Here is a 9,320-nt window from a genome sequence, read left to right as displayed (position 1 = left end):
GCGCGTCACTCCCGGGTAATCGAAAATGGGCAAAGAGGCGGGAGCTGGCTGCTGAAACCACGCCCAGCTAGCTCGACGGTGGTGACAGCAGCGGCAATCTGCCTGTCACTCAAGTGGCCACGCCCTTAATTATGCAGAACTTTAAGGCTTAATTTAATTTAAACGGATGAGTTATAAAAAAATTCACCCCCCTCACAGTTGTCATGAAGGGCAAAATTAGCTATATAGACCAAAATCATTTTTTGAACCAGGCTGTAAACATGCATTTTAACATGGGCAGTCTATGGGATTGACTCCCTTTTGCAGCCAGCCTCTAGCGGCCAGTTGACGAATTACAGTTTAAGTCACTTCCTTGTTGGCTTCACGAAAAAGAGCGTGAGGTTGCCGCTCGCAAAACACACAGCATCTTCACAACATGGCGGCGGCGGCAGCAACAATAAAGTGATGCCTTCTTTCTTTGCATGAACATTTGAGCGGCGTTATGCAAATCTTTAATGAGTACATAATGTCATAAAATAGAGTAAAATCTAATTAATAATAATAGCGCTCTTGGACATTTTGGAATGTGTAGAAATAAAATAAAAATACATTTAAAATCATAATTTTATATCGCTTTATACAACAGTTCTAAAACAATTAATTAATAGTCAGAAAGTTATGTTTCAGACAAAAAGTGACTAACTCGTATATTTTTGTCCACCAGCGAAAATACTTTAAAAAGAAATTAAAACATCAAACTTGGCAAGAAACGGAACAAAGCTGATCTAAAACAACCGGAAAAGTGGAGCGTAGCCACTGAGATTCTGCTTTGCATCTCTCGCATAGTCTGTTCTAATATTTATATAATGAATGACAGCACTCGTTGAATTCTATACTTTGTATACAGTGTATAATCGTTATATAATTTAAATTATGTGTGCTTTTTTCAGTAACTCGCTGTCAAGTGAAGGCTGTACCTAATGCTGCGTTCAAGTCCTCCTGTGAGTTTGTACTTACGAGTTGACAAGTCGTAATTACGACGTCAGGTGCGTTCAAGTCAGTTTAGTCGGCACAAGATGGCGGTGTACCTTCTTTTAATGAATTACAAGAAAATACAGCAGGGTCTGCATTTTTTTTACTTGGATTTCATCTGCGTAACAAGAACATGACCAATTTAAGTTTATAGGATAACCAAAGTACATTAGTTCATCAGTAATCCTAAAAAAAAAAAAATCTAGTCAATCTATACAAAAATTATAATTCCCTTCATAAAGTAATGAATCATGATGAAATAAATTTTACCCTCACCCACCCTCTCTAAATTAATGAAGGTATTGACTAGCCTATCCACTCTGCTTGGTGGACAGAGTACAATAGTACGTATTGCTAACAGCGTGCTAAGCGCAAACAAAATCACAGAACCAATCAGAGGCGCGAATCCATAGCACGTGATCGAACATGGCGGGATTACTAGAGTGGCATGAGTGGCTTCCGTTAGCGTGTTCTTTGTCATTGCTGTACTTGTAGCTGCTTGCAGTCCGCTTCAATAACAACACCCGCCGTTCTACCAGCGTGGCTTACCTCTAAGGTCAGCCAATTTCCCTGTGTTTCTCTCTGGATTGTGCCGACATTTCTTCTGGCAACGTAAAGAATAAGGTAATGAACGTCGATAACGTCTATAGGTGTCGTCTGTTTTTTCGAGAAGGTGACGTTTTCAGAGGATTTTTTATTATTATTAGAAATATGTACACAGCTAGATAACGGGTCTACGCTGTTCTTTCGGCTGGCGGTGTCGTTATATTTCAACACGAAATGTCTTGAAAACCGGTATTTTAAGTATTTTGTCATCTAATATTGTGTTAAGGCTTTCTGTCAACAGGTATATCAAAATATGTGTGTTTAAGTAGTGAAAATCCTCAAGCGTTGTTGTTGTTAGGTTAACTTCTGTCCACTGTAATCTGATTATGATGCTCTGTCTTACCAAATAAAGTTAACTTTTATACTTTAAACTGGTATGAAAGCCACCTAAAATATGTTGGTATCTTTTTGTTTATTGTTTAAATGTTAAATCTATACATCAAGCTTTGGTTTGGTCCAACTAATATGTTGGTTTTTAGTTAAAGTGATGTGTAACGTTTACTTGCAGCAATTAACAAATGACATGAATACAAATATTCACAAAATGTTCTGTAATTTTAGGACAACATGAACCAACTACCTTAAGTAAATAATCACTGGCTGTGTCTCATAGCGTAGTATGCTGACTAACTAGACAACATTTGTGGTCATCATTTGCACTTTGAGCTGACTATGCAGCACACTAAGTTTTGAGACAGAACCACACTGTCTTGTTCTTAGGTTGTTATTCAGTTTAAAGACTTTCATAATCAGATGGAGTTCAACATGAGCCCACGCTTGACAGTTTCGAACTGTTCTGTTTCATCTGTTTGTGATATAAACAAAGAACTATAAAGAAGTATTTGATCTCAAGGAAACAGTATTTAAAAGGGGATCATTAGTCTTTTAAAAAAAAAAATTTTTTTTTAGCTTTTTTGGACCTGTTGAAAAAGCTTTGTTTAAATTTGTTTATAGAGGCGTCCCGAAGTATGGGAAAATACCAGGGAATTTTAAAGGCTTGGGAAAAGTCATGGGAGGTGTTTAAATCTTCAAAGTTGTGGAAGTGTCTGAAGTGAACTTAATTGTTATGTTCTGCTCTAAAACACTTAATTGAATAAATATTACTAAAATGTATAACTATAATATTGAAGCCCACGTCTGCTACTGAATTAAAAAAAGTCAATAAATAAAACAGCTAGTTGTGGCTTTATCTCACAATTCTGACATTGCAATTCTGAGAAAAAAAACAACTTGCAATTTAAAAATTATAAACTTGCAATTCTGACAAAGATGTCAGCTCAACTTGGAATTGAGAGAAAAAATAGAATTCTGTTTATATCTTGCAGTTCAGTTTTTTTTTCTCTGAGTTTACATTCAGTAATTCTGTAATTTTTTTTCTTCGCCACATACTAAAAATGGTCATGTCAAAATTTTGACTTTGTTTTCTTGCAATTGTGATTTTATATTTCACAATTCAGATTTTCAGAATTGTGAGTGGAAAAAAAGTTGCAAAAAATTATATCTATATATATACTTTTATAAAATTGTGTCGCCTATACAAACACAACACACACACATTTTAAATTTTATATAATTTTTTTTAAATATTAGTTTAATTTTTTTTCTGGATTTGTTTACAGTATGAAATAGTTTTATGCAGTAGAAGATAGTGGTTTGGCTGTGATGGAAAGACTTTTGACTATCTCCAGATTGTAACTGAATTTGGCCACTCAACAGGCTGTGACATTCTGGAAGGGGGCATTATGTAAGACTTGAGCAAAGGTAATTTAGTTGTGTAAACACTGGACACTAGAGTCCTTTGGCTTCATAAGAATCCAAGTGGGTCCCAAGAATGAGACTGTTGTAAAACTAGCCATAATAAATTGCAGAAGTACAGCATCTTCTAACACCCGTTGTTTTCTCATCTGTCTTGTTAATCTGATTGTGTCTGTGCATGTTTTTTCTCCTTATCTTGATATTGCATTGTTTATATGGGGCTAAAACCTTCTCTGCATTCTTGCTTATGTGTTAATCTTTTCCTGGGAACTTAATTTTGAATCACACATTTATACAGAAGTAAAAATGTCATGATTGAAGTGTGATTAAGGGATCTGGTTGGTAGCAATTTATTGTCCGTTGCATATGTATCAATATCAAGAGAAGCTTCAGTGAGATTAAAATTTATTGAGTAACTCTTTGTTCTGTCTGCTTTGCAGAAACACCATGGAGGAAGAGGAGCACTTTGTGAACATAGACTTGAACGATGACAACATCTGCAGCATCTGTAAACTAGAGACGGACACAGGAACGCTTTCCTTCTGCCATGTGTGCTTTGAACTCAGCATAGAGGGTAAGATTTTTTTTTTTTAACAGGTAAAAACATTTGAATGTCCTCAGCTCGCCAGTTCTGGGTCAGATTATGCTAATTATAAATGAAAATAAAACCTCTTTCTCCCATCTCAATTTCATCCATATCCCCCTCATTCATGTATTAGCAAGCACTCTGTTCCTCCGCTTCATGTGCTGCTCAAAAAATTAACTGGAGCGTTTGAAGTGCCACTTTGGCATCTAATTAACGTTCAGCTTATTAAGGTTAGACTAGAGTTTCCTGAGGGGCCTCATTGGAGCGGCTCTTTTGTTCTCTGCAGCTGTCATTTTTTTTTGCGCTGAACCTTCCCCAAAAGAGCATTTAGTATTTCAAACGGTTTTATATCGTCATGGCAGAAAGTAGGCATCTTGGGCGTAAATAATTTTCTCTGGAATCGCATGCCTTTGACTGGAATTTTGTGTGGCGTTAGTTTCGGTTATGTGATTTTTCAGGTTTCAGAGTTTGGAAGGAATGGCTAAACAGGAAGTTTTTAATTGTAGATGAGGATTGGGAACACAATTGTCATTAATTAGAACGTAAAATGTAATTTTGTTTAGAGATATATATTAGGTACTATATAGGTAGTATATTGTTTTTTCCCCCATATAGGTCAGTATTAGATGTTTAATTGTGCGACTTAATAGTTTTGCATATATATTACGCTTACCAAAATTAATTAAAAAAAACATTGATAATTGAACAACACTGAAAATTGAGAAACACTGTAAACGTAATCTTTTACAAATCTTAAAATGAATGTCTATTTTTTCATACTTTGCATTATAATGTTGTTTATTTACATTTTTCTATTTGTTTAGAATACATGCCATATATTGGTTATATATGCCATAATCATGCTTTATGAATTGCTGTGCATTTCTACTTTTGCTTCTTTGTGGCTTTTTTATGCGGCGTCAGTTTCAGTTATATGATTCTCAGGTTTCAAGAAATGAAATGAAATGGTAAACAGGAAATTGTTAATTGTGGATAAAGTTTCCCAGGTGGAATGCCCAAAGGGGTATGGTGATGGAAAAAAAATAACATGGGAAGAAAAAGTTATATTTCAATGCTTTTGTATTCGTTCGCAAAACCGTTGCCATTCCCCTTTGAAACGTTGCGTTCATTTGCAAAACTTTGCATTCACTCACAAAAGCATTGCAATATATTCTTTCCACCCACCTATTATTATTTCCATCCCCAGTTTTGTAAGCAAATTCAAGGTTTCACAGGTAAACGCAAAAACCTTAATACGTAATACAATTTTTCCTCTTCTCATATTTTTGTTTCCCATTACCATGACCCTTTAGGGGCCCGTTAATAATTTTGAATAACATTATTAAATGTAATTATTAGCATCAAAGTATTGATTATCCATTTTTTCATACTGTACACTATTATTTCATGATTCCTAAATTCTCTTTTTGAATTTAAACAAATTCATTTTAAGTTTATTTAGAAAATATGACACTTATTAGTTATCAGTTGTAACATGAAAATAATTATCATCTCCTAGGTATTGGCCAGAATTATATTATCAGTGGATCTGTATTTGTGGATTTATTTTCTAGCATTGATTGTGTTTCGTCCTGCCAGTAAAGGCCTGTGAGTTCATTCTGTGGTTGTGTTGGGCCAGTGGCCAATCTAGGTCAGGTTATCAAAGCGTGACTAGTGTATTCTATTACATACTGGGAAACTATACATGAAAACCTCTTTATTTGTAATGTCAGGTTTTGTCTGCTGGAAGCCTTGTTGAATTGTGTAACAGTGTGGTGTACTAGCATTGTCTCCTGAGGATGTCACATGCCACTTGAAAAACAAACATTATCATTATTTTTTTTTTCTGTACCTCCCTTCCTTTATTGATTCTGTTTATTTATGCATTCCTCTACCTTGACCTTCAAAAACAAAGCTGAATTTTCAACTGCACGGTCTGGATGGGTTCAGAAATTGGGGATCATTCAGCCAGACTGTCTTTTTTTGCAAATGCATTTTTATCTGCTTATCTGTGACACGCATAATCTCAGTTTATGAAGCGTCTGGATTTGCTGGAGAAGAAAGCAGCCATGACTCTGGCGAAGAGCTGGGTCCGCTCACAAATTAGACACACTGAATATTCATGCCTGAGATAGAAGGTTGCCGCTCTTGAATATTTAACAGAAGAGCGCATGAGAGATCTGGTCAGGCAGCCCACAGTCGCCCAGCCACCAGGCAGCTGTATGTCACGAGTGATTCACCACAGCACTCGGCCTGAACGCCGGAGTGTTGCACAACAGCACTTGTGACCCCGTGAGGGGGCATTGACAAGCCTGTGGTTGCGCAGCACTCGATCACAGGTCTTCCTCTGCTGATTGGCTGTTGGCCACTGAGTTACACTCTCTTCCCACTAACAATACACGCCAATGTTCTCGGCGAGAACAAGAACAAGCTGACTGTATGTTTAGACCTGAATGCTCTATTGCCCACACCTGCGTACCCTCAAAAAACATTGTAACTGAAAGTAACCAAACTCGTTAGTTTGTCACCCACATATTTAAATTTTTTTTCATTAGTCAAACTAGTTCCATTTGTCACATCTAGTTTTCTTTGGACAGCCCAACTGATGATATTTGAGGTCTTTTGGTCCTAACGTTTTGTGGTTGTTGCAGAAGAGGTACTTGCAGTGGCTATTTTTATCATATGTCGCCCATGCTGGGCGGTTCTGCTTTTCGGTTTCCTCAAAGCAGTTTCTCCAAGCACAGAGAGAGAGAGAGAAAGGACGACAGAGGCTGTAATGTCTGTGCATGCGTGTTGAGAACACAGGAAGTCACTTGCAGAGTTAAATATGTCTTCCAGCACTCAAAGAAGTAGAGAGAAATATTAAAAGAAATGCACACTCAAAAGGAAAGAATGGGGCAGACTGCAGTACACAATGTACACCCTGAGTTTTACTTCTTGGATGCTTATACAAGGGTCTGGTGTTCTTTGAAAATTGATGCCTGTATTGCTGCAATTTTTTTGTTATGTAAGAAATAACTGCTGCAGCCAGTTACTTATTTTAACAACACTTTGATTCATGCTTTCTAGAGCTGATGGAATAGCTTGGGAAATGTTTCATGGGGGTTTGACTTCTGAATGTCAGTTGCTTGCTTTGAATTATAGTGACAGTTTATGTGGTTTATTGCATGGTATGGAGTGTTCCTTGTGTTTGATTTAGTTTTAGAGTTAGGCCTATATTATGTTTTATTACACAATTGGTGAAAGTTCTGGTGGGAATGGTAGACAATACCTTGTTTATTACGTTTTTATGGTCTGATATGCATTCAGTACTTTTCAAAAGCTTGGGGTCTGTGGGAAATATTTTTGAAAGAATTCTCTTATTCTCACAAAGGCTGCATTTATTTGATTTAAATTTACTTTTACTATTTAAATTAACTGTTATCTATTTGAATGCGTTTAAATGTAATTTATTCCAGTGATGGCAAAGCTGAGTTTTCAGCATCATTACTCCGGTTTTCAGTGTCACATGATCCTTCAGAAATCATTCAAATGTGCTGATTAGGTGCTGAAACATTTCTTATTATCATTTCAGGATTGTTTGATGAATAGGAAGTTCAAAAGAACAGAAAGAACATTTATTTGAAGTATACTTTTATTTTTAATATTTTAAATGGTCTACTGTCACTTTTGATCAGTTGAATGTGTCCTTGCTGAATAAAAGTATTAATTTCCTCCAAAAAAAAAACAGCAAAAATTCTTACAGTCTCTAAATTTTGGCTTATATGTTTAACAAAGGAAGCTTTGGCTCTGGCAGACCTGGCAATACAAATATTATAGAATATAATTTCTAGTGGCTAGTGTGTTCTGCTAGGGTGTTGCATACTGGGCAAGTCAAACAAACCCAAGATCCCAAGTCTCTGATGTTCTTGTCCCACCGTTAATTAGAGTCTATGGGATTTGTTTTCTTCGACCAGGTCTGGTGTCAGATTGTGTAGCCAAGTAATAACTAATCTCTCTTCAACAAGCTGTACGACTTTGGAAGGTATCATGTTCGTTTTTGTGTTGTCAAGGCCATTCCTCTGAATGGTTTTATTTTTATTGCACTGTTGTGTTAGACTCTGCCCACTCTTCTTTTCCACTGGCCCTGAAAGACCTTGATGGCTGGCTGGTTCCTTGCTCCGCCGAGCACACTGACGCTGGACTAACAGTTTCCCCGCAGCAGACACAGGCCATCTCTCATCCTCTTATGTAAGAGCAGTGGAATGTGAGCTTGCGTACATCAGCCAAGTGAATGACTGGATAACTGAGTATTCCAGACACTTGGAGCGCAGCACGAATACAGTGCTGAACCTCAATGTGCTGAACCACTATGTACTTGTGTGCTCGAGTTCCTATTTTTTCGGTGCTCACAATTGTTTATTTTGACTGATGGATGTAATATAGTGCACTAGTGTGACCTTTTGACCCTGATGGTGCAAAGCTCTCTGATAATCAGTGAATGCAGTCTGCATGGTAGATGAGAGCAGATTTGCTGACTGCGCTTCCCTTGCCCAGCGAGCTTTCCTTTTCAGTAATGCGTCTCCATGCTCCAGAGTAATCAGAGGCTTTCAGCAATATTTCTGTCCTTTGAAATGGAAGCATTAGGGAAAACACATCCCCATAGGTAATGTAGGGTTTCAGTATTATGTCTTCATCAATTGCCTCACAGCAGGTTTATTCCAGGACATGCACATGGGAGATGTTTTGCACTGCTCTTGTTTGCATGCTGGTTGGTCTACTTTCTTTAAATAATTTATCATTGTAAAGTTCACTGTTGAACTCAACCTTTGTGTTCTTTCTCCTTAATGCAAGCGAATGCTGTACATCGTAATGCCTTTAGCTGTCTCGGGTTTGGATGCTTGGCCAGGCCTTTACGTAGGGCCATATAAATTTCCAAATTCACTGTTTTCTGTTTTAGTTTTTCTAGATTCCATTTTAATGGATACATTTTTTTAAAGTTGCAAGTGTAGAGCCCTATGAAATGCATTTTATTTTTCCAAAATTCAGTGTTTTTTAGCATCCTGTTTTAAAGGGGTCCTATTATGCTCTTTTACAATGTCTTGAATTTGTTTTGGGGGTGTACTAGAACATGCTCTCATGCTTGGTGGTTCGAAAAAAAACATTATTTTTTACATAATTTACATTATTACAATATCTTTCTCCCCAGCCTGGCACAAACGGCTCGATTAGTTCCAAGTTTGATGAAGGCCCGCCTTCCGAAAAACGAAATGTGATGTGATTGGTTAGCTGTCCCAGTGCGTTGTGATTGGTGAACAGCTTAGACGGTGTTACAGTACTGCCCCGCCCCTTGCCAAAGCAGCAAGTTTAGTTAAGGATGGTG

At 37.1% G+C, this 9,320-nt stretch overlaps 1 protein-coding gene across 4 annotated transcripts in view; it reads left to right on the top strand.

Moving 5' to 3' along the window:
- LOC107728860 (protein EURL homolog) overlaps nucleotides 1-9,320 on the top strand; it is a 30,840-nt gene that overhangs the window by 4,240 nt on the left and 17,280 nt on the right. The window contains exons 2-3 of one of the 4 annotated variants that reach the window (XM_016539153.1): nucleotides 1,026-1,029; nucleotides 3,813-3,946. In XM_016539153.1, coding sequence (XP_016394639.1) covers nucleotides 1,026-1,029; nucleotides 3,813-3,946 — 138 coding nt within the window. Of the gene's footprint in view, nucleotides 1-1,025; nucleotides 1,030-1,484; nucleotides 1,636-3,317; nucleotides 3,379-3,812; nucleotides 3,947-9,320 lie in introns of those variants that run through there. The other 3 variants (XM_016539155.1, XM_016539154.1, XM_016539156.1) reach the window with 3 other exon arrangements.

This window comes from Sinocyclocheilus rhinocerous, unplaced genomic scaffold, assembly GCF_001515625.1.
Source record: "Sinocyclocheilus rhinocerous isolate Xijiao unplaced genomic scaffold, SAMN03320098_v1.1 scaffold397, whole genome shotgun sequence".
NCBI lineage: Eukaryota > Metazoa > Chordata > Actinopteri > Cypriniformes > Cyprinidae > Sinocyclocheilus > Sinocyclocheilus rhinocerous.
This window is presented reverse-complemented; position numbering and strand designations above follow the sequence as displayed.